Raw genomic sequence first — 24823 nt, 5'->3', positions numbered from 1 at the left:
CCGAGCCCCATTACCATTGCATTGGTATTTATGGACTCCTGAAAAACAAAACAAAAAATCAAGAAACTAAATATATACAGAAACCATGACTAAATGGTTGCTTACAAAAGCTTGGTCTAACAGAACAGTAGCAGTTCAAATATGATAGCCATTTATAACAAGACCTCCGTTTCAACAACGTTATCCATATGTTAAATGTTTACAAAAATGTTAATCGCACAATTCACAATTCTCTACACTGGATAACAAATAACAAGCTTCTCATTCACATCACATGCTGCAAACCATGGGAAAAAGTCATGGCAGAAGACTTCTCCAACAGAAGTGCTGCAAGAAGAGTGATCCTGGTTTTCTCATGATTGCCTGTAATGAGCAATACCATGGAAGTCACAACAATACCATATTCATAACACAAAATCACGGTGACAGATGCACTTTAAAAATGCAATAGCTGTTACAAGTGACTTTTATAGGTGCAAGTGGATTCATGCGATGTGAAACTTCCAAAACTAACGTGGAAATTCAAATACCTTTGGCACCAGTAATACAAGTTTATACACTTGAGCAGGAAAAAAAGAACCATAGAAGAAAACGCCAATAAACTGAATTCTTGACAGTGTGCACACACTGCAGTAATTTTGCACTTAACTTTGTTAACAGATGGTGTTCTTTTAGAATAAGCACTATGCAGGCAAGTGACAGAAGTAGATACAACTGTTCCATTCATCATTAATTTCCAATCTACTCTCATAACAATCAATATCCAATACATAATTCCAAGATGCTTCAGTTTTCAGAAGTATAGAAATACAACATACCAATTGAACTACATCACTGACTAGATTCAGGAGGCTGTGCATTTAAATTGAAACTATCATAGCCTCCGCTTGTTGGCGCTGTTGGATTAGGTTGATACATTGGGGGTGCAGCCACAGAAGGGGCACCGTTAGTAGCATTGGGTGGTGCACTGCCGGGAACTGATGGTGGAGCACTCAAAGTGGGAGGCCTCATGGGAATATTTACTTGACCAGGCATCCCAGGAGCCCCAGGTGGAGCCATCATTTGCATCATGGGTTGTTGTTGGTATACTCCTGTCAACACCAGGAAAAAGAGTCAATACAAGACATCGTGGGTATTACATATGGTCAAATTCTGCTGGCAACGGTTATAATGATTAACTGATGGATGTCTGGCCAGAAGAATAGAATCAAGTGTAAATTCTAATCCCTTTATACAAAAATGCAGATGGTTGAAGAACAGTAACTAGGTGTGCATGATTTGCAATATAATCAAGTCAATCTCAATAGCGTATACCCATCAGAAAGATAGATAGAAACATGCCAGAACATTAATGGCATTGGTTTGGTGAAGCAGCACAAACTACAAAATGTGCGCTTCTATATGCAAAATGCACGCATAAATTAACAAAACACTCCACTGATATAGTGATATGATAACGAAAACCACGGAAATAAGCAATCCACATTACCTGGAGCCATTGGTGGACCTCCAGGTCTTGGCAAAACAGGAAGTCTAATCCCTGGAGCCATTGGTGGACCTCCAGGCATTTGTGGCATCATAGGGTTTGGTAGAACAGGAAGGCGAGGCCGAGCCATTAGATGCTGATTGTAAGCTGCGCCAACTTGCCCGTAAGCTGCAGTCTGGCCAAGATGTTCCTTAATCCTTTGGTCAATCAAACTCTGAGTTTGTTGCTCCTCAAATTGCTGATAGTACTGCCGCACATTTGCCTGTGCAATTATACACCAAATTAGCAAAAGGAACAGAGAAAAACACAGTATACATTACACTAACGACACAGAAACAAAAACCAGTATTGCCTTGTGTTTGTAACCCGCATTGTGCTGCTTTCGAACCGAAGGCTGCAAAACACCAAGAAACAAAAACTTGAACATGGTCAATCCACAAAACTCGAAAAAAAATATAAAAAAAAAAATAACAAGAACCAAACTTTAATCAGCTAGCAGCTACCCTATTCTCCCATTTAACATTTACTAAACCCAAATCCTCTTTCCAGCTTAATCTAACCGTCTTTTAACTCTTAGCTTCTAGAAACAATGAAATCACAATTCAAAATTCGATCCAAAACAAGAAAGGGACGGAGAGGTGTTTACCGAATCGTGGGTCAAATACGTATCGCAGTAATCGCAGTAATACCTGAAAATTGGAACCAAAAAAAAACAATTAGATGCGAAAATCAAATATTCAGGATAAGAATATTCTTGAAGCTTAGTACTTGATCGAATGATAAAGAGGTCTTACCGAGGCATTGCTCTGAATCTTTGGAAATTCGAGAACTGAGAAGCACTGAAGTGATGCTAAAACCCTAAGCGCGAGAGAGAAGAAGAAGAAGAAGAAGAAGAAGAATGACGATGCTTCTGGGCTTTTCCGACTATAAATTTTAAAGTCGGTCCATGTTTCTCAGAAGGCCCAAAATGGAGTGCGCCAAACGACGTGTCGTTTATCATTTTTGGCGGAAGAGGATATAAAAACCGATGCGTCGTTTTGGCATCCGAATTTTCTTATTCGGACAGGGGCGGCGAAAAGTCAAGAGAGAGCTCCAAGTTTGAGGGAGAGAAACTCGGAAGCTCAAATCTGCGTCCGGAAAATCTGGGTTTTGGTTTTGGTTCAGGTTCTGTGATTCTTCCACCTCCGGAATTTCACCTTCTGTTTTATTTAGAAAACTGTGGAATATCTATCAACGCTTTATATTATGTGTTTGTTGGAAATGAAACTAAGCGGAAAAGTTGAAGTTTTTATCCTAAGGCTTCAACTTTCTTTCGGATCTCCAACAGAAACGTAGAATTCAGTATTTGAGGGTTTATGGTAATTTTCAGGGAGAATGAAAGCGGATGAGAAGCTGAGTTGGGGTTTGGTGTCACCGTCCGGGGTGGCCTATCATTTCGGTACAAGTGGACTTTCCGTTGCGGTGGCTACCGCAGTAACTCACCCTTTAGGTAATTTCTCAGGAGAAGAAAAAAAGTACAAAAAAAAAAAAATTACTATCTCAGCTTCCAATGTGTTTGTTTGCGTTATGGCACTCTTTGCATAATCTTTGTGATGGTGCATTGAGATTGAAACTCGAATGTGGGCATAGTTTCATACCTCAAGTTTTGTTATTTATAGCTTTTTATTATGTTGAAAGTTTCGTTTGGTTGGGGTCAATCGAATCGGTATTGCTCTGTCTTTCGTATAGTTTTTGGTATCAAGATTTGGTAACAAATTAGGTACAGACATCGATTGTATGAATAAATCGTTACCAAGCTTCATGTTGGCTTATAGAAGCAAGGATTTAAAATTTGTCTCGATTTGGGATGCAGATGTGCTCAAAGTTAGGCTGCAAATGCAACTTGTTGGGCAGAAAGGTCCTCTAACTGGAATGGTACTTTTCCCTAGCTAGACTTTTAGTACTTGTATTCTTGTTTGAACGGATCGATGTAGATTGATTATGAGGGTGTTGTACAGGGACGATTGTTTCTTCAAGTTCTTAAGAATGAAGGACCAAGATTTTTGTATCTGGGATTGACGCCTGCATTGACAAGGTCTGTTCTTTATGGAGGTCTCCGTTTAGGCTTGTATGAACCCTCAAAGTATGCCTGCAATTGGGCGTTTGGGTCCAACAATGTTTTTGTTAAGATTGGATCCGCGGGATTTGGTGGTGCAATCGCAACTGCACTGACGAATCCAGTTGAGGTTTTGAAGGTAATGGCACCATGCAAGACATTATTAAACTTATTTTCTTCCTGTTTCCAAACTCGACTTAAAAATCATTTGTCTCCTACCATTAGGTGCGACTACAGATGAATCCGAACTTGAGGAAAGGTGCAGCTGGAGAAGTGCGTGCAATCATTGGTGAAGAGGGAGTGAAAGCTCTTTGGAAGGGTGTTGGCCCTGCTATGGCTAGAGCTGCTACATTGACTGCATCACAACTTGCAACCTATGACGAAACCAAGCGGGTCAAGTTCTAAGCATGCTATTTTTCGCTTTCAATATCCACCAAGTAATTTCCAGTTTCTAATCATTAATGTTTGATTGCTAGTACAAACAGTAATTGTGTTTAACTTTCTGTTAATTCTATCAACTTCCTATTATTGCAGATGTTGATTAGGTGGACACCACTTGAAGAAGGATTCCATCTACATCTCACGTATGACACTGCATATTTATAAAAATTATTGTCTGAGATCTTTTCATTTCTTCAATTGAAGTAGATTAATGTGCACTGAAAACCTGACATCTTATAAACAACTGGAAGTCGCTGTCATTGAAACACGCATGCAAACGCACATGCAGAAAGAAGTGAAAACTGAAGAAATCTGATAATATATATTCTTTTTGGGACAAATAGTTGATTTGGAAACTTGTGTATGTTTATTGACTTATTCTGTGTGAGATACTGTACTTGTTTTTGTTTAGAATATGAGCTATTCATGTTCTAATATAATCTAAAAAGTCTGTCAAATTCTTATTTTTGTGAAATTTATTTAGCAAAACTGACTATACGCTGCACCTTATGAAGCTCAAGCACAGTTGCAGGCATGGTGAGTACCCTCCTGACAGCACCTGTAGACATGATAAAAACCCGTCTCATGCTGCAACAGGAATCTGAAAGAGTTGGAAGCTATAGAAATGGATTTCATTGTGCATATCAGGTAATGAAGTCGACTGAAATGCTTTTTTACTGCACAGTTTTTGCTTTCTTTTTATGTAGCTGCCCGTTCATTTGCTCCTATGACAGAGTTTCACACATTAAATAAATTGTTTTGGAAAAGCTATCACATGCTCCTATAGACTCTGTGGATCATCTTGAACCTCACGGTCTCAAACCTAACAACTTGACTATGTTCCTTATCTAATGTGTTGTGATGTGTGGTTTCAGGTCCTGCGTACAGAAGGCCCAAGAGGTCTTTACAAGGGGTGAGTTTCTTTTCAGGCCCTGGACACTGCCCTTGCATATTTGGTTTCGTGCAATCTAAAAACAGTACATATTTTTCAGGAGCCTTGCAATGTTTGCAAGATTGGGTCCACAAACGACAATTACCTTTGTAGTCTGTGAGAAGCTACGTGAGCTTGCTGGATTGAAAGCAATCTAATCTAGCCTTGGGATTGGGAGTCTGCAATTGCCTAATCTGACTCCTATATATGAAAAATTTGATCTCTTCAAGTTCTCAGATCATGAAAATACCCATTTTTGGTTTGTCATTTTTTACTAGCGGCTTTGTTCGACTTTGTAGCTGATTTTTGAAGTACCACTATGAAGGGAATCTGTTTGAGAATGATGTCCCTGCATATCATCATACCCCATTAGGAGGGTCCAATTATTTGATCAGGTTATTTTGTGTACCATAATCCATCCAACATTTTTAAATCACCTGGATGTATCCGATTGAACAGAACAGTATCTTCAAGAACTGTTATACTTCTGTCTTCATGTTATGTTGCAATAAAAGAAATGTAGTTTCATTGTGTTATGCTGTCCTTTCATGGTTTTTTTTTTTTTCGATAACAAGTGAAAATTCCATGACTTGCTGTCCGATCGAGTATAAAAATCTGAAGGAGATACATGTAGGAGTTTTGAACTTTTGATTACCTAAAATGAACTATGTATTCATCAAACAATGAAAACAAGCCGCCCTTGCTATCTAGCAAGTGTTTGTTGAGGACCTGGAAGTGTACAAGGATCTCAGCTGCCTGCTGATAAGCTTACTGTTATGCAGAGCCAGCTGAAGTTCCAAATCATCAGAGCGCCATTGCCCCCGAGCAAAGTAAGCTCATGTATATTTAACACCTCAAGGACTGCGGAATGAAATTATGTGTTCTCTGACCCAGTCTCAGGTTCTTAGAGGGTCCATATTTCTTGCCTAGGTCTCAATGGATGGTGCAGTAGTGAATGACCAGCCAACTGAAGCAATTTAAGTTAAATTCATTTAGTCTAATTATCTAGTTGGATTATGTTTACTTTCCTAGTTTAATTCAAGATATTGCCTATAAATGCCCCTATGAGGAGGAGAACAAGATTCTTATTGTGCTGATTGCATTGTGAAAGGCTGGGGAGCTCTTGATAGTTGTTTTTGATCCATTAGATGTGTTACTTGATGATCAAGGCAAAGGCAAAAGTAGTAAGAATATGGGCAAGAAATTTGTAACTGGTATCCCGCCGTGGGGTCCATGGATTGATCGCTCTTTACTTGGTCCTCCAGAGGTGAGCTTTTACTGGTTTGCAAGCAAAAGCCTTGGGTAAAGAAATTTCCATTCGATTTTTCTGGGTTCAAGTTAGATACCACTAGTAGTTCTAAACCCAAATGGGAAATGATGCATGGTCTTAGAGGCCAGATGACCTTTGCAGGCTACCACCAGACCTTCTCGATTCCAATGGCAAAGCTGACTAAGATGGCAGGCAGGGCGCTACTTGGTTTTGGTTTTGGAGAAAACTGCAGCTGCTATTGTTACAGAGAATATGAGCCAGTTTTCATCACCAAGGAGAACCTAAGGAAGTTTCTATGACTTGGCTGATGGAAGACATGAATCTGGACATGGGAATCGACACAAATTTGGACACTGGAATCTTGGGATTTGGTTTACACAGAAAATGTGGTGAAAAAGTAGAATAGTAGATTAACCCATTCTCCACTAGTACTAAAGATTGAAGGTTTCTGAGACTAGCTAGAGTGAAGCCTGAAACTTTTCAGTTTTAAGAATTCCTAACACTAGTCTCCAAAAAAAAAAAAAGACTAGTGTTAGGAAAATAACTGCTGATATCTAACAGTAGAGAACACCTTATAAAATAACAAATTAACAATATATTGAAACTAGTCTATGAACTTCTTCTAAAGATTTGATCATTCTTGTTCCTTTTATCTTTTTCTGTAAGCATGAAAGACAAACTGGAATAGTGGAGAAGTATTAGTCCAATAGTACAAAATGAAAAAGGAACAGAAAGCTCGTCACTTTGGCATTTCGGAGAATAGAACAGAGTCAGTACAGACTGGTGGGTTAAAAAAGTAAAAGTAACAATACCCGAATAGTGGTCTGAACCATTCCAACATTTACCCACAAAGCCTTGAATTGCAGAGCTTCTTGCTCTGTTTTCTTATTGGAGCTCAATCTTGTAGGCTGCTTCTTCAGAGTACCAAGCAGCCGAGAAGAGCATGAAGATAACAAACATGAAAACACTGATGGAAGTGCAGCTTCTCATGATGGACCTTATTTTATTTTATTCTAAGCAAATGGACATTATGAATTAATAATAAGAACAATTTATTAATCAAACAATGAAAACAAGCCGCCCTTGTTATCTAGCAAGTGTTAGTTGAGGACGTGGAAGGCTATGCAAGGATCTCAGCTGCCTGCTGATAAGCTTACTGTTATTGAGAGCCAACTGAAGTTGCAAATCATCAGACCACCATTGCTGTAACCCATGTGCCTCTAGAAACCTTTGATTTGGCTTCGACATCACAAACAGCTTCGCGGCTACTTGTCCATTTGTTAAATTCCGACACACATTCTCCTTTTCGCCAGCATTGTTTCCTTCTATTCCGTCGTCAACGTCAGCATAAAAGCAACAGATGTAGTCACTTTTATTCACATACAAATGAGGCAACCATTTTACCAAACCTACACCACGATTCTTCAAACCCGAAAATTTTGGTATCCAGTTCTTCAATCCAAAACCACTAGTCCACTCATTACCCCTAACTATTACTTCACTGTGCTTAACATGACTTTGATCAGTCCTCAAATGAAGCATTGACATATACCTTTTCCAAACAAATCCTGCTTTCTCTCTAATATTCCTCAAGGTCATTGCTAGCGAAACTGAAGGCGGATTGAACAAATGAGTCTCTACATACATCCCTCGTTTAGCTAATGCTTTTCCCACTTGGAGAGCAAAACCAGCTCCTAATGAATGGCCAGCAATGCACACATTGTCACTTCCATACTTTTCGGCCACTGATTTCAAAGCCTCCAAAGCTACTCCAAACCTAACAGAACCCTTCAAGCTCTCCCAAGCAACGTACCGAAGGTCATCCTCGATGTCCCTTCTAATCGTCGGGAACTTCAGCAATGTGCCTCTAAGAGCTAAAACCGCTCTTGATGCGCCACTTGGTCTCATGACAACAAAATCACCAAGTGCTGCAGATTGATCCCATTCTAGAATTGCACCAAAAATGGATCCATCTCTTTCGTCAACAAGAGTTCGGGTCAGTTTATACTTGAAGGGCTTCCACCACTTTGGAGCAAGAGCAGCAGCTGCATCTCTCTTCTCTTGTCTGTCCATCTCGAGCAAGTAGATTGCTTGTGTGAAGCATGCAATCACAGTTCTTTTGTACTTGCCGTCGTTCCAACTTGATCTGATCAGGTCTCTCCAATTGGGGCGTGACACATTGCGAGGACCACACACATGGAAATCGTCCGGATGATGAGGCTTTGCTTCGACTGCTTTCTCCTTGGCTACATCCTGATCGGCACCACCGCCGCGGCGGCCGCCTCCGGTTATCCAATCTAGGAGGAAGAATACACTCTCGAATTTACCTGGTTTTGCGGGAAGAAGATTTTGTGGCTGAGAAATAATCTGCCCTTCAAGAGAAGCAGCTCTGGCGACGGCGGCCGGCTGCCACACGAAGTGGCAGACTGCCTTGCAAACGGCTTCTAGCGAATGCAGACCGCCTCTTACGAGTCCGTGAGCTATGTTCATCATGGTGATTTCCTAGCGATCTTCGTAAGTTTCGACTTTTATCAAGTCGTGTGGCACCTGTAGTTTTAGGGATAAATTTCATTCCTCAATCAAGAAGGTTTGGTTCATTCCCAATACTAAGCAGTAAAGGGGAAGTAAGGAACATTCTTAGGGTTTTGTAACCTTTTTATGGTCGACTTTCTATTAATGTGACAAATTGAAAAGATTTTTTTTTTTTAAATAGTAAAAATAAATTCATTATGATCGACTTTCATATTAACATTAGTCAAATATATGAGAATTTAAATATATGCGTGGCTCCTTAACTTCGACGGAACCGAGCGAGGGCTAAGTATTGCTGCAACACCCTCCATTATTTTTTTAGGGGAGTGAAATTCACTCCATAATATGTAGTGTATCTTTTCTTGTTTGGTTAAAATTCTCATAAAAATATAAAATTTAAATTAGTAAAGACAAAATTTAAGTTACAAAAAAATGAAACTTGAAGTGTGGATTGTAAAATGTGAAGTGTGGATTTCACTTTTTTTTTTTTTTTAATCAATCAAAAATCGTGTCTTGATTTCATTCATCACGAGCCAAAGTGGTCATTACATACCCTCCTGCTGCTTTCTTTCCAAACAGATCAAGAAGTTGTGGTAATAACGGGTGGTACATAGAAATAGGTCCACTTATTAGACATCAAATACGTAAACGTAGCGGGAATTATCCTTTGGTACTACTCCAGAGGCGCTAGAGGTACATAGAGTGCACACATGTGCATAGCTTCCTAAATATAAGGAAATTATTTTAATTAGACAAAAACTAAAAACATAGAGATGGACCTAGGGCAAAAAACACCAGCCCAATGTTGTGCAGTCCAAAGTAGCCCAAAAGAAGGCCCAACAGGCCTGGCTTGGCCCAAGTCCAGCCTCCACCTCCAGACCACCAAGCCATCCCAGCGCAGATCCACCACTGTGACTACTTCGCCTCGAGTCAAAACCGCCACGACCCATATCACGACAAACCACACCGCCACAAGCCGCTTCACCACGAACCGGCTCCGTTTTCAGTGTCTCTGATCCTAGCCGCCGCCGATTTCGAACCGCACCATCAATCCAAGCCGCCAGCAAAACAAGATCGGCCACCTTCCAGAGATGTAGCACCAAAACCAGAAGCCAAACACCTCCGGGCAGAAAGCTTGAGCAACACCATTCACAAGGGAATAATCGAACAGTCGCATGCAGTCCCCATCCGACAGCAAAACTGCGTGGCGTAGGCAAGACCAAGGCCGCTGCCGGACGAGAGTGGTTTCACAATTTTGGCCGCCGTCGAGTTAGGGTTTCTCGAGGACAATTAAAAAAAAAAACCTTTAAGAAACTAAACTTTAGACAACACGTGGATTTTTTTTTTTTTTTTTTTTTTTGGTGAAACTGGAGAACTAAGCAAAGGCAAAGCCCTTCTTAGTTCCAGAATTTATTAAACTAAAAAGAATACAAGGGAGGGGAAACAAAGCCAACCTCAGAGACCAAAAAGAACTATGCAAGCAAATTAACGAAAACGAAACTTTGGAAGACCTAAACGATCGCTATTACAATGTGCTTGAATAAAGGATGGCGCCGAGTTCCACCACATTAAACCAGGGGAGGTAGAACCAAAATTTGCCAAAGCATCTGCCACTTCATTACCCTCTCGAAATATATGCGAAGATTTGAATTGCATTTGAGACATTCGGTGCAAACAATTACCCGTCGTATTGCAATGAAGGTTAAGTGCACCACCCGTCGTATTGAGACATTATGGCAAGCTAGGAACAAATCTAAACATGAAGGTTATGTGCACCATGTGTCTCATGTTTGCCAGCTAATTTCTGGCCACATTCAGTCTACCAGTCGTATTGCAACTGGTAGCATGCTTAACACTGTGAATGATCTTCGGGTTTTGAAGAGTTTTGGAGTTCAATGCAAGCCCCGCCGGGCTCCTAAAATTGTTCAGGTTATTTGGCATCCTCCACCCTTTGGATGGATCAAAATTAATTCTGATGGTGCATGGAAGCAAGATTCAGGGCTCGGAGGTTACAGCGCCGTCTTTCGGGATTACAAAGGAAATTATCTTGGTGCTTTTGCCTCTAATTTGGACATTCCAAGCTCTGTCGCTGCGGAGGTAATGGCCGTTATTAAAGCAATTGAACTTGCTTGGGTAAGGGACTGGAAGCATATTTGGTTAGAAGTAGACTCTTCTCTGGTTCTTGACTTCATTCGCTCTCCTCATTTGGTCCCTTGGAAGCTTCGTATAGAATGGAGACAACACGTGGATTTCACTTCCCTAATATCTAATATATATGTATATACGCACGGCAAAAAAACAATGAACTTGAGCAAGAACAAAAAGCACCCCCCGGGCCCGAACTTGATCATAAAGCATTCAGGATTGTAATATAAGCACGTGAATTTTCTGCCTCATAGGTTAGTTTTTTGACGACCGGGTGTGATTACAAAGCTTGCCAGCACACAAATATATAATGATCATTGATACATTGGCTCTTATTTGACTAATATGGTCGGAATGTGGACCAAGAGGGAACCATCATTGGTGTGAACATACATTGTATGCATGTTTCTTCAACAAGGTTCAGTGATTATCACAATAAATTATATTGAAACGCAAAGTACTTTAAAATATGAAAATGAATGAAAACAAGATTGAGAATAACATTGTCCAATTTAGTGACATAAGTCTCATATTTATAAATGGGAGATCGTGAGTTTGACTGAAAAAAGACTAGTTGATATGGTCAAAAAAAAAAATTGGGAATAACGTATATATAAATAATCGATACTAGCTCACAAAACAATTAACTAACATAGTTTAAAAACAAAGGGTGAAAAACCTAGGATTCTAGTGAGGTTTAGTAGCTAAAATGACTATGAAGCGTTGTTAAAACAATCATTTCAATGATCGCTTTACATTCGTTTCAACAAAATTCTCGCCAATATCTTATTTTGATATTTGCCAGATTCAAGAGTTGTCATTCTGATGGAGGTAGAACAAGGAGGCCTACATAAGCAACATATGTCTATTTGATTAGCAATAGTGATTTAGGAGCTTAGGTACAGCTAACTTGCAATTTGACTTTTATGTGTGTAGTGATTTTGGCCAAACTACCAATAGTTCTATTAAATCCTTAAGCGCTCATCACGTCAAGTCGTATGGCTCATCAAATCATTGAAAATGTGAAAGGAAGGCTCGAGTCATCCTGGGCCCACTTTGCAGTTTGACCCAAGATATAGTCCCTCATGGCATGGAGGGGATTGGGCCCCATTTACGATGTGAGCTGGTTCTTGGTGGCGTCCAATAAATCAACTTCTTAATTTCTTATTCAATATCCTCCGTGGATTTTTTTTTTTTTAGTAGGAATATTACTTACTGGCTTTCCTTTTCAACTTTGTTTGGCGGAACAAAACAAGAAAAACTCCATAAAAATTGATCTTTTTGAGAGATCTACCAAAAAAATTATAAAACATTGATAAAGAGAGAGTAAATCCATTCAATTCTTTAAGCACTTGGAGTTGAGCATAAGAAATTGGATTAAAATTATGTTAAGTTATGGGGTCTACGTCCCTCTAGTGTAACAAAAGAAAAAAAATTCATACAAAATTTTCCCATTTGATAATGTAGCTTCTACTTCACTGCTGTAATTTACTAATAACTATTTTAATTCAAGACACAAGTAGTTAATGTGTATTAGAAAATTCTTAAGGATGTGTGACTTGATGTGTGAAAAATGAAATTTTCACGTAAGAAAAAAGACAAAAAACTATAAGAAATTGAAATAGGTAAATTTACTCCTAATGATATCTAGACATTTTGGAACAAAACCACACAACAATAAGTTAAGGTGGTGGCATTTGTGCTTTGTGATATCACTATTAATGTGCCACACATTCTATTACACAACACTAATTAATTTGATATCAAGCTCTTTTTTTTTATCAATCCACATTCAGAATTAGGTTGTGAATAAAAAATCGTTTACCTCCAAATCATGTTAAAACTCAAATAATAAAATCATCTAGAACCGTATTAAGGAGTTGACTACTTGATTTTTACAATGATTTACATTATGATGATCAAAACATATTTATGTTTAATACATTTGATGACTAGTTATTGCAACAACTCAAACCATCACATTACACTACTCAGTGGAAAATAAGCTAACACACAACTGACCACTGCGTATTAATTCGAGTAACACTATTCATGACAGTTTTGCATGTAACACGTGAACAAAGACGAGGAAAAAAGACTTATGACGCTGACTAAACGACAAAATTACATTGCTGGCTTGCAACTGTCTTTGGAGCTACTTAATTTGTGTCATGAGTGCAGATAAAGCGGATTACGTTAAACTTTGATACATCTGATGTAACTGAAAATTGAAAACGCATTATCTTTTGATTTGCAACATAGAAAGATCAACAAAATTGAAACTAAAATCCCCCCAATAAAATTTGGCTCAAATTATAGGTCTCAAAATCAGAGTTAACTTTGTCTGGTTTTGAGTTTTGACCACTGTGTGCAGAAGTAGTGCAAGTTGTAACGTTACATAGTGTGTTGAAGTGGCGCTACCTTGGAGGAGAAGCAGCACCAGCACCTCCAGTAGCTGCTTTGGCGGGACAGTCTGGCGTTCTTATCCTTTTGCCACCGGCTTTCACGCTTAACTACTCTCCTGCCCCTCCTCCCCTTATTTACCATTTTGCCCCTCCTCTCTCCCATCATCTTTTCCATCCCTTTTCACCTGAAAATGACCTCATTTTTGTGTTCTTCTTCAGTCAACCACTCAAAATCACCAAATTACCCCGGGTAATTGCTCTTTCTATCATTCTTTTTTTCACTGATCATTAATGGTGTGTTTGTTACTGTTTCTGCATACATAGGAATGGACTGTATAGGTAAAAACTATGAAAGGTGGCAAACATAAATGGGTATGGGATGGGGGGCTTCTTCTTGGTCCAATATTGTATCGCCCAAATGGAGCTACGTACCTATTGACATGTCACTTTTGTGAATTAAAAATGGAAACCAAGTGGGGGGGGGGGGGGGAGAACTTTATGTGACAATGATTAAATTCTTACACAAATAGAAAGTAATCAAAAGTTTGTCTTGCTCTCCTTTTTTTCTTGTTATAATTTGTATGTATAATTTTATCTCTATTAAAATATTTGTGTAACTCTTAAGTAATTGAGATTTGAAAATGTTGAATGGTTATCATGTTTGGATAACCCTACTCATTTTAGAAAAATCTCTAAACGTCTTTAAATCATGACTCATGTATTACAATAAATGTTAAATGATTGATGCTCATCTAACAATATTTTAGTATCTATACATGTGTATGTAAAAATCATGATTTCTTTTTGTTAGTTTAACTCAGATGCTATTAAAACCAACTAATTTTTACAAAATATGTAATCATTTATATTTTAATTTCATAATAATTAATTTTTTATAAGTCAAATTTACAAACTCCTTCTTACAAAACCAACTTATAGAAAAGACTTAGGGTGTGTCCTGTAACGTTTTATGAAACTATTTTTGTAATACTGGATTGTAGAATGAAAACAAGGAATTAAACTACAAGTTTTTAAGATGTAAATACATGTTCGGCACAAGTATTTCAAAATTTGAAATATTAAAAACATATCTATCACTCAGTTTATATATATATATATAAAAAAAACATATATATCATGAATCCTTTATTGGTTGTATTGATCATGAAAGATTGACTATTTTGTTTGTATTGATCATGAATCCTTTATTGGTTGTTATGAGAAAAGAAACAGAGTATTGTGAAGGAGATTGAACAAGAAGAACCAAATCCCTCAATTTTGTTTATAAAATATATCATATAAAATTGCAAGCTCCTGAATCTTTAGTTCAAAAAGATAATTCAATCAAATGTCTCAACCTTAATTGTTAATTCCTCTAGCCCATGAGATAATCCAATTATATTGAAGCATAAAATGCCGAAGCTTTCACCCTAAATCATCCATATAAATTAGATCTGACACATGAAAGAGGGATTTTCTAAATCCTTCATTCTTCTCCACTGCATGATGATCTGCAAGTTTCAATTGATTAAAAAAGATGGGGAAGAAGAAAGTTAAAACAGCAGATAAAGTAGATGAGATCATGAGAAGAGAAGATACGACTTAATGGAAATTGTGGGAGAGAAAAAGAGAAAGATCAAAAAATAGGAGAAGAGTTTGTGGATCTATGTGTTTAAAAGTAAAAAATAAAAATAAATCACTTTCTCTAATTGCAGGGTGGGTTGTTTTCAGGAAACAAGGAAAACGTCAAAAAGTCATTTCCCATATTTATTCATAGTTTCTGAATTGTTTCCTAAAATTTGTTTTCCTTATTTTTTAAATTTAATGCACCGAACGCAAATTACATAAGTTTTTGAATTCGTAAAATAAAAAACAGTATCGCAAAATGATACCGAACGGGCCCTTATTTTCTATGTCACTGTCTACCAAACAGTGTTGCCCTAGTTCTAGGTCTTGTCTTTAAATAAGATAAGAAGAAACTAAAAACCATTTATCCGTAATAAATACGCAAAGAGTTTGGACACATCGTAATGTCCTCCGTTAAAGACAATGCAAGGGCAAAACAGTAACTTCAGCCAGCCACAGTCGAACTGCAATGGCAAAAGCGTCGATAATTGAACTTAACTGGAACTGCTGTGAAGTGGCATCCCCGTAAATAAGTGATAAATCCGAGGGCGAGAAGAATAATTTAATTACGATAAATCGAAAAACGGAAGAGATCCGAGTTTGCCATTTTATTCAGAAACCCCCAAAATTTTGCCTGCGACGACTCCACGAAGAAAAAAAAAAAGGAAACCAAAAAAAATCGAAAATCCTTTTTTACAGGGGAGAGAGAATCTAGAGAGAGAGAAAACGACTTAGAGAGAGAAAGCTTGACGAGAGTGAAGAAGGAGAGTAATGGCGGAGGGGAGGAAGGAGAGGAGGCCGAGCAGCGAAGAGAGCGTGAAGCTGTTCGTCGGCCAAGTGCCCAAGCACATGAACGAAGCTCAACTCCTCGCAATGTTCCAAGAGTTCTCGCTCGTCGACGAGGTCAACATCATCAAGGACAAGACCACGCGCGCGTCTAGAGGTTATCCAATCCCTCTCTCTCTCTCTCTCTCTCTCTCTCTCTCTTGCACTCGCTGATTTCGTCTCTCAGTACAGAATGCGTGTTTGCTTTTGATTTGGTTATCAGCAGAGAATGTGTTTGATTTCGGAGATTTTCGAAGATTTTGTGCCGAGATTTGATTGCATGTACAGGTGTTTTCGAGCCCTAATTGAATGCTTCATTTGCAGGGTGCTGCTTTGTGATATGTCCGTCGAGGGAGGAGGCAGATAAGGCGGTCAATGCATGTCACAATAAGAAGACCTTGCCCGGGGTTAGTGCAATTTGGATCTCCGTTGGTGCATTTCTTGTTTTGTGTTCTAGTTGATAGCTTCGATAAGTTCGATGTGATTGGAATCTATGCCCTTAAATAGAATTACTGGTTTTAAGTTTATCTTAATTACACTAACTTTAAAACTTGTGGCTTAGAGAAATAGCAACCGTGGAGTCTCCGAGTATTATTTCATGACATTTGCACTTTAAAATGTGTATTGAACTTTTAAGTTTTAACAATAACCGAAGCATATACTGTCAGTTACTTAATATAACAATGCCACGACTTGTGACTAAAAAGTTTTCCAATTACTATCATACTGAAAAAGGTGAATTTACCTGGTTCATATCCTATTTTCCTTCCTTGAAAAATTGCGGTAGGCTCCTGTGCTTACGCTTCATCTTTCATGCAGATGGCTAGCAGAATTTCTCTTTAGGTATATAATGATTTGTACATGGTGATGCGTATTAGGCCACTGACAACTTGCAGTGGAATATCAGAGCATTGCCATGGACGTAGAAATGGCCTACATTTCCCACAAAGTAAAAGTAGAATCTGCTCATGTGAACTAATTGAAGCAAAAAACTGATTTTTCTCTGTCAAAGTTTTATGGAGCATGATATCAAAAAAGTCACTGCCCATTGAGAAGAAGTGATCGAAATTGAGGTTAAATATGGTTCTAGTGTCAATTTATGTAGAAGTTAGTTTAAGAATGTTTATGGTGGTTGTTTCAGGAGAACTGATGAAACACAGTGATGTTGGTCAGACCATATTAGAAAATATTGAGCATCTGAAACCTGAATCATATTTTAGGCAATCTTCTCTTGGCATAGTTTACCCGCTAGAAATCATGATTGGCAGCTTGCTATATCAACAACTATATTTAAAGCATTTTCGTGGCATAGGTTTTAGAGCAACTGGGGGATCTATGTTGGCCTTGCTGGACCTTCAAGCGGTTTCCCATGCAAGAACTGGGCTCTTGCCTATGCCTGCTGATGAATTGCTATTCAACTAAGAGTGAAAAACTATGGTTTTATTGATTTACATTAACTTGATTGAACATATAATGTCAACTAAAACTGTATATGTGGTCTAATTTATTTCCCTAGGCCAGTGGAAAGTGTTTATAACTTCTTTTAATTAATTATACTCATTCTGATTGAAAGCTGCTCTGTTCTTTTGTCCAATTCAGGCATCAAGTCCTTTGCAAGTGAAGTATGCTGATGGCGAGTTGGAAAGACTAGGTTTAATATTAATTTGATAATTGAATTACTCACTTTTCCCTGAGACTATTCATAGGAAGTTTTGTTGAACCAATAATTCTTGTATTTCATTTAATTCATTTAGTTTTTATGCTCTATTACTGAACGGACCCTGATAATTCTCCAACTGTCCCTGCAATTCAGAACATAAGCTCTTTGTCGGTATGCTTCCAAAGAATGTTTCCGAAGTTGAAGTATCCGATCTTTTCTCTAAATACGGAACAGTAAAGGACCTACAGATATTAAGGGGTTCTCAGCAAACGAGCAAAGGTAAGCTGCCTTTCCTGTATGGTGGGTTTATTGCTCGAGTAGCGCAAAAATATACTGGTCCTACACTAATAAGTGAATATCCACATATGCTTTTTTTTTTGCTATTTGGCAGGCTGTGCATTTTTAAAGTATGAGACAAAAGAACAAGCACTTGCTGCCCTGGAAGCCATTAATGGAAAACACAAAATGGAGGTCTGTTGCTAATACAATCATTCACGTGGCAGTGGCTGGAAATGCATATTGAAAATTGTTTATGTGTTCTTAGTTCTTGATGCTATGCTTTTATTACTGACTTCCCTCTTTTTGTATTTATGAAGACACACTTGTTAGTAGAATGGTCTCTTTTCTGATTGATTGAATTATGCTGATAGTTGATGAGTCAGCAATTTGGTTGGTTGATAAGTCAGCAATCATATTGTATCAAATTAAATAATAGTCTTCTATATTGGTCTCTGTCGTGTTCAGTTGAATTCATCATTGGTATTTCTTGTGTTATCAGGGTTCAAGTGTTCCTTTGGTTGTCAAATGGGCAGACACAGAAAAGGAAAGGCTAGCTCGGAGAGCCCAAAAAGCTCATTCTCAGGCTGCTAATGTGCCAAATTCTGATTCACAACCTCCATCTTTATTTGGAGCCTTGCCTATGGGTTACGTTCCCTCATATAATGGGTATAGTTATCAGGTGAGTGCAATTCCTATATCTCCATAAATAACTTCCATTTTTATTTTGTTTATATCTCCCAATAGCAAGAGGAACTCATGAGCATATTTGTAACTGTACTCGAGAATCTCAAGGATTAGGCCCTATATGTGAATTCTTGACTTAATGTCCCAATAGTCACATTAAGCTTGCATTCACATATAGGGCCTAATCCTTGAGATTCTCAAGTACAGTTACAAACATGCTCATGTGATTCCCAAAAGCATTTTTTTAATTTTTTTTAATTCTTGTTCATCAGTATAGTAACTGATATAGTGAAGCAGTGTATAAATTGATCATCATTCCATTCCCACTGTAGGCTCCTGGAACATATGGCCTTATGCCATACCGCCTGCCAGCACTGCAAAATCAACCAGGTTTCCATAATATGATACCCCCTGTAAATCAAGGAAATGCTTTACATCGAATTACACCCGACCTTCCTCCTAATATTGCCCCTAGAAATTTTGCTATGCGTCCAAGTTACCTGGGTTCTGGTTATGCTGCGGTTCCAGGTCTTCAGCATCCGATGGTATATCCGGGAGGAATGGTGAGTCACCGGCCATTGAGCGCCTCACCTGGTTCATTGTCGCCTCTAGTTGTGAACAGTAACCCAGCCACATCCTTAGGCACCAGTAGAAGTTCCGGGGGTCAGGTTGAAGGTTGTTATCTATACATGTGTTGATTTTTCAAATTAACGATAAAGTTCTTGGTGGTGGTATTTCGTCAATCATTCTATTTTCTCTGACTTAGGTCCTCCTGGTGCTAATTTATTTATCTACCACATACCTCAAGAATTTGGAGATCAAGAGCTTGCTAATGCTTTTCAAGCATTTGGTAGGGTTTTGAGTGCCAAGGTTTTTGTTGATAAAGCAACCGGTGTCAGCAAATGTTTTGGTGAGATTATGTCTCTAGCAAAATTTGATTGTGATGTGAGTTGCATGGAAATGTTGTTCTCTAAGCAGTTTATATTTGCAGGATTTGTAAGTTATGATTCACCAGAGGCTGCTCAATCTGCTATCACTGTTATGAATGGATACCAATTAAGTGGTAAGAAATTAAAGGTTCAGCTCAAGAGAGATAACAAGCAGAACAAACCCTATTAATTTCAAGGTGAGTGATGGAAGGACGCAAGTTCTTTATAGCAAGTGGTCGCATGCAAATTGGATGTATGGAGTCGCTGCATCAACATTGTGGGATGGATTTAGATGATTTGCAAAGATATGGTTTATTTCATCCGCTTGTAATTTCCTCAAAGGAATGAAAGGCCTGAAAACTTGTAATTCATGGTGCGTACTTCACCAATACAATCTGTAATTTGTGTATCATGAAAGTTCTTTTAGACAGTAACTATCAATTTATTCATTCTTCTCTCGCGAACATCTCATTGTATAATTCGTGGAAACATTCATGATAATTGATCCCTGATTCTTTTGTTTCCACAGTTCAAAGACCTGATTTCATATTTTATTTCATAACTGTCTGTTGTATACGTGGAATGACGTAAGATATACAGTAGGTTTACAGATGTATTCTTGTTGCGATTAATTGCTTTTCCAGTTATATAGATGCCTTGGAAATTAGAAGTATTATCACATAGACATGATTAACCCTTCTGTAAATGTATTAGGTTTAATTAGGCATTGCCAAAATCGATGTGATATGAAGTGCTTGTCTATGTCGTTCTTATTAAATATCTCTTGATGTTGTGCATCTGATCTATATGTTAATACTTTTCCATATTCTTACTTATTTCTGTATTTGTTGAGCAATTAATAGATAGTAGAGATTCTTTCTGTGAATCTATGGGTTACTATATATACTTGTCTACCTATGTTGTTGAAGTCTTTTGTGGGCTTGAGTTAACATCTGGCGTGCTGATATGCTCTTGGTCTTGTTTTAAATTGTTGAAGAAGTGTTTCCTGGGCTCATTGGCGTCATGATGCAGGTAACTTGATTGAAGTTTGAGCATGTTTCTATAATTCTATTGGTTAGCTTTTGCTCATGAGTACTAAACTCGTTAAACACCGTTATTATTGCAGGCTGCATGTAGACCACTGCATCTGTGGTCTCAGTTGTTGCTTCTTTTGGTTTGAACTATCCGTGAGATATGATGACATGACCAAACAAAAAGTTACCTGTTGAGATTGTGCCTCATTGTAGAGAGGAAAGTATTTAAAGCGCCTTTATTGCAGCTGACAAAGGTATGATCCACAAACCTTAGAAACCCCATTAATTCCTTTGAGTTAACTTAATGAGGCTTTTCATTCTTACTATTCTTGAAACACAAGTCTTTAGTTTCTGTTATTGATACATCTCTTTTATGATAAGTATGTATGTAGGGTGGCTTTTTTTTTGGGTATCCTTTCATGTGTAGTCTTTGAATTTTTATTTTTATCTTCATCTACCGAGTCAGTAGCTGTTATGTCATATGAAATCATAGGTTGGCTTATGTGTGGGGCACCTATACTCTTCAAATTTTGGCCTGAAAGTTTGGCATATCGCATGTGTTTGAATTTGAAATTATCATCGTAAAATGGGTGATAATCTGTCCCCACAGATAGCATGTTGTGATTGGCCTACAAAATTCTTGTTCATAAGAGCACCGCTGATGCCTTTTTTATCGATATGCTCATATCTCAAATGAGGACATGTTGAATGCTACTGATGCCTCTAGTTGAAGGCTTCATGTACTGAAAAAATACATAATGACTTGTAACAACTCAGCATTGAACAGTGTAGCTAGGGAAAGGAAAAATGGGAATAATGGAATAATTAGGTCACTGGGATTGAATGGCTGATTAGAAGTCGAAAAGTTTCCTAGGGTGAAAGTATATGCCATAAGCTGGGAATGACAACAGTTGTTCTCTCAGGAAAGAAATAATGTAGTTGATGTTGATAGTTAGTCTTGCATATGATTTTCATTATGCCATTGCTGTGCCATAAGAGTAATCGGCTAAAATTACTTGCAAACTGGCACATGTAGATTTCTTTATCATTATTGGGTACATTATAAGCTTTCTAGTGTTTGAACACTGCTATTCTCATAAGTTGAACACTGTCTCTCTCCTTGCATCCCTTCCTCGTCGATCTTCTGGGGAAATTTTGAAATAACATGTATGGAAATCTATTTTATAGTGACTTTACTTTGAGATCAACAGGTATTCTGAATTTCTTTGTATCTATTTTGGCATGATGCACTATCCCTCCACAGCCTCTCGCTAACGCTTAATGATCTTTTAAGGACCAAGAAGAACTCTCATACATCAGTCGTGGGTGCTTGTTTCATCCATATGTTCCAACTCTCTAATAGTTTAATCCATATGTTACCGACTCTGGCTCCTCTTGTAAGCAGAAGTTATTGTGCTTGTCTGCTTGATACAACAATAGTGCTTTTTATTTAATTTTGTTGAAAGAAATTTGGTACTGTATTCTTTGTAGTTTGGTGTTGAGTTAAGTTACTCTAGTGCTATTCTTCCATTTCTTCATAAGACTAGAACAAAATTATACATTTATGATAACCAGTAGCCTTTAGGAGCATGTAGTTGTCTCCAATTTAGGTAAATAGCTAAGTTTTAAGCCAACAAAATCTTCAGCTTGTTTGGCAATGCAAAAGAACTAGAAGCATGATGAAATAATCAGATTAAAACACAAGCATTAACTTCATTAAAATACAAACATTGACTTCACCAAATTCCAAGTTGAGTGAATTTGACAAGCTCCCTAAGATGTTACTGAAAAACTTCCACACAGATCACCAAATATGGTAACGGGATTAGACTCCTAACTATCAAACATTTTAAGTAAATGTTACTGTTAGAGGTCCTATTCTATTACAAATCAATCACATCAAGCACGAGTTCAGCCCAAAGCTGAACTCAAAAAGCTGACAAGTCACAAACAACCGCTAGAAGAAGAAAGAGAGTGGTAAATTGGGAGCACCGGAAAATTGAAATGCCAGTCAAACAGATCCAGTAGATGCAGTCAATGGCATAGGCAAAACAGACTCCACAGATCTGTCCACCATCTCCATTTCATTTATGCTTCTATGGTTTTTAATATCAGAGTCCTGTGCCACAGCTATGATAGATTTCGCAGTGTCTTCTTCTTCCCCGTCACTTGTACTCGAGCCAGAATCCCTATTTTTGCTATCAGTAAAGGATGTGGCGGACTCCACATTAGAGCAGCACTGAGGACTGAAAGACTCACCTTGCAACTCGCATGTTAGTTCACCCAACATTACCAAGCTATTTGTTGAAAGTTTATTCTCATCCAATTGTCGTAAGCATTCTTCTATGTCATTCAGTAACTTGACTTCAGATTCATCTTCACTGTTGTTGCTGCTGCTGCCATTTTCATCATAATCTGATGTTGGTGAAGTCTTGATTAACGCGGAGCTGCTTTCAACCTCGTGCTGACTATCAAAGTCATCTGTTTGACCCTCAGATGAACAAGATGACATTGGTGACTGTGAATATGATCCGCTTTCAGTCTCTTCACGCTCATTTAGTGTTTTCGTGATCAGGGTCTTAAGCAAATTCATTACTTGAACCGCATGCATCAAAGCCGTTAATGGATCAGACATCTGGTATGGAGAATTGCAAGCGAATTAACAATATATCTTTTTGAGCGGTACTAACCAAAAGTAGAATCTTTCCGATAGATTTAGATTACCTGAGTCATGTTTGGGGCAAAAACCATAGCGATGTTTCTTGCATTCATCTTGTTGAATTCTTCTTCCTCAACAACATCGGCCATCAGATCAATAGCCCAATTGAGCAATGCAGCCTCAGTTGGCTTTAACTGCTTCACAAGCTCAACGCAGTCCTCTTCTGTCTCACACTGAAGAACTTGTTCGGGGGATAGTCCATCTAGCACTCCTGAAGGAAGCTCTCGAAACCAGGCCTTAATCAGACCAGACAGACAATGAACATCAACGTCATCCGGCACAATGCCCCTGTTCAATTGGCCTCTCACAATCTCCTCTTGGCCATTCTCTGGGTTTATACGAAATATTCCTTCAGCCTACAAAAACCAAATTCGAGAAATTCACACGTGCACAGCACAAATGATGCTATTGAACATTGATACACAGAAATCACAAAATCGTGTACCTTCAATCCTCCTTGTGCGTATAACCTCTCCTGCATTAGAAGCAGAATTGTAGGCACACTATTCCCTTTTGAATCGAAGGACAGCTGCATTGAATCCACTGAGACTCCAAACACACTTGCACTGTAAAAGTAGATCATTTGCGAGTTGGATTATATATGCATAATACACAGCGAAACATACCCGCAGAGTAACTCCTACTTCCCTTTTGTTAGTTAGCTCAATAGTAACATTAGAAAATATGCTCCTAACTCCCTTTCTTAGCTAGCTCACTTAGAAGATAGAACACCTAGTTTCCTAAATTAGCCCAAATCTAACTAAGTCATTGGCTCTAGAAGCTTTCTCAGAAACCAAACATGTACTAAGGATTGGCTAAATGGATTGAAATGCAAGTCACTCTCATAATTAAACCCACACACTCATCAAGCTACTTACTTCAACTATCTCAAAGATCTAACTTCCAAAACAGGCAAAAGAACAAGTAACTCAGCCTTCTAAGCAAATTTTTCACAGACTTTAACACCACCCAATAACCAAAGACAAGATCTTTCCTTACCTGGCACTCGGAACACGACCAGGAATCTCAACCTCAAACTCAACAGGAAGTCCCAGAAACCCATTGAAGCGGTCGAATGTGACATGCGTAATGTGCCGGACATTGGTGGGCCACCCGATGTCCAAGTTCTGGACGGCCGAGATCATTTCCTCACCTTGCTCAACCCGGCAAGCCACCATGGATTTCCTTATAGCAGACAAGAGAAAGTCCACCAGAGAGAGCTGGTTCTGCTCCTCCTCCTTCGTTGACCCTCCTTTGACCCCTTTCAAATTACCACCGCACCCTCCTCCCCTCGTCACCATTACAAGCCCAGTCATCTCTTTCTCTCTCTAGAATGTAGGAATGAATGTTGGTGTTGAAGAGAAGAGAGAGAGAGAGAGAGAGTTCAGAGCACAGTCTTTCACAGTGGTTGGAATTGAAGCCGTTGGTGTTTTTGAAGCTTACAACTTCTATAAAGTTCAAACGGCCACTCGTTTCAAATTTCTTGCTTTATCTACAGTGCTTGGGGATTTGACCTCAGTGATGAAGGTAATAACAGAGGTGCCACTGCAGATACCAGCCAACTTTCACGTGGAATTCATAATGTCATGGAAAACGACATCCTTGGATCATCGTTGGTTACAATTTTGATATTTTTGAGAGAATCCTAGATGTCATTAATTACCTTGCACAAAGGAAAGAACAATGGATTCCTTACCTAGCACAAAGGCAAGTTCTTGGTTTTCTTTTCATTTTCAGTTCTGTTATCATGTAGCTTCCCTCT

At 38.4% G+C, this 24823-nt stretch overlaps 5 protein-coding genes across 5 annotated transcripts; 2 read left to right on the top strand and 3 right to left on the bottom strand.

Annotated features, from left to right (window-relative positions):
- Nucleotides 1-117: 117 nt before the first annotated feature.
- On the bottom strand, nt 118-2396 carry LOC133739290 (U1 small nuclear ribonucleoprotein C). The gene is made up of 6 exons (XM_062167033.1): nt 2281-2396; nt 2133-2175; nt 1839-1880; nt 1490-1748; nt 819-1091; nt 118-363 (listed from the first exon to the last, which is right to left on the bottom strand). Exons 1-5 carry the CDS (start codon nt 2286-2288, stop codon nt 832-834), a joined length of 612 nt encoding a protein of 203 aa, XP_062023017.1. The 5' UTR covers nt 2289-2396; the 3' UTR covers nt 118-363; nt 819-831.
- Nucleotides 2397-2529: 133 nt separating this feature from the next.
- Nucleotides 2530-5489, top strand: LOC133739289 (uncharacterized). The gene is made up of 9 exons (XM_062167032.1): nt 2530-2650; nt 2856-2975; nt 3339-3400; nt 3484-3720; nt 3807-3974; nt 4116-4165; nt 4538-4670; nt 4898-4935; nt 5015-5489. Exons 2-9 carry the CDS (start codon nt 2861-2863, stop codon nt 5109-5111), a joined length of 900 nt encoding a protein of 299 aa, XP_062023016.1. The 5' UTR covers nt 2530-2650; nt 2856-2860; the 3' UTR covers nt 5112-5489.
- Nucleotides 5490-6990: 1501 nt separating this feature from the next.
- LOC133740888 (GDSL esterase/lipase At4g10955-like) lies at nt 6991-8909 on the bottom strand. Its single transcript, XM_062168830.1, has one exon. It carries the CDS (start codon nt 8714-8716, stop codon nt 7310-7312), a length of 1407 nt encoding a protein of 468 aa, XP_062024814.1. The 5' UTR covers nt 8717-8909; the 3' UTR covers nt 6991-7309.
- A 6625-nt stretch (nt 8910-15534) lies between these two features.
- LOC133736954 (RNA-binding protein BRN1) lies at nt 15535-19843 on the top strand. The gene is made up of 9 exons (XM_062164568.1): nt 15535-15874; nt 16081-16163; nt 17356-17407; nt 17570-17695; nt 17808-17887; nt 18195-18374; nt 18712-19054; nt 19146-19289; nt 19371-19843. Exons 1-9 carry the CDS (start codon nt 15703-15705, stop codon nt 19496-19498), a joined length of 1308 nt encoding a protein of 435 aa, XP_062020552.1. The 5' UTR covers nt 15535-15702; the 3' UTR covers nt 19499-19843.
- A 2192-nt stretch (nt 19844-22035) lies between these two features.
- Nucleotides 22036-24525, bottom strand: LOC133736953 (rho GTPase-activating protein 2). The gene is made up of 4 exons (XM_062164567.1): nt 24061-24525; nt 23507-23627; nt 23067-23417; nt 22036-22977 (listed from the first exon to the last, which is right to left on the bottom strand). Exons 1-4 carry the CDS (start codon nt 24375-24377, stop codon nt 22354-22356), a joined length of 1413 nt encoding a protein of 470 aa, XP_062020551.1. The 5' UTR covers nt 24378-24525; the 3' UTR covers nt 22036-22353.
- Nucleotides 24526-24823: the final 298 nt, after the last annotated feature.

Source organism: Rosa rugosa, chromosome 3 (genome assembly GCF_958449725.1).
Source record: "Rosa rugosa chromosome 3, drRosRugo1.1, whole genome shotgun sequence".
NCBI lineage: Eukaryota > Viridiplantae > Streptophyta > Magnoliopsida > Rosales > Rosaceae > Rosa > Rosa rugosa.
The sequence above is the reverse complement of the archived record's forward strand: the minus strand, read 5'-3'. Positions and strand labels throughout refer to the sequence as shown.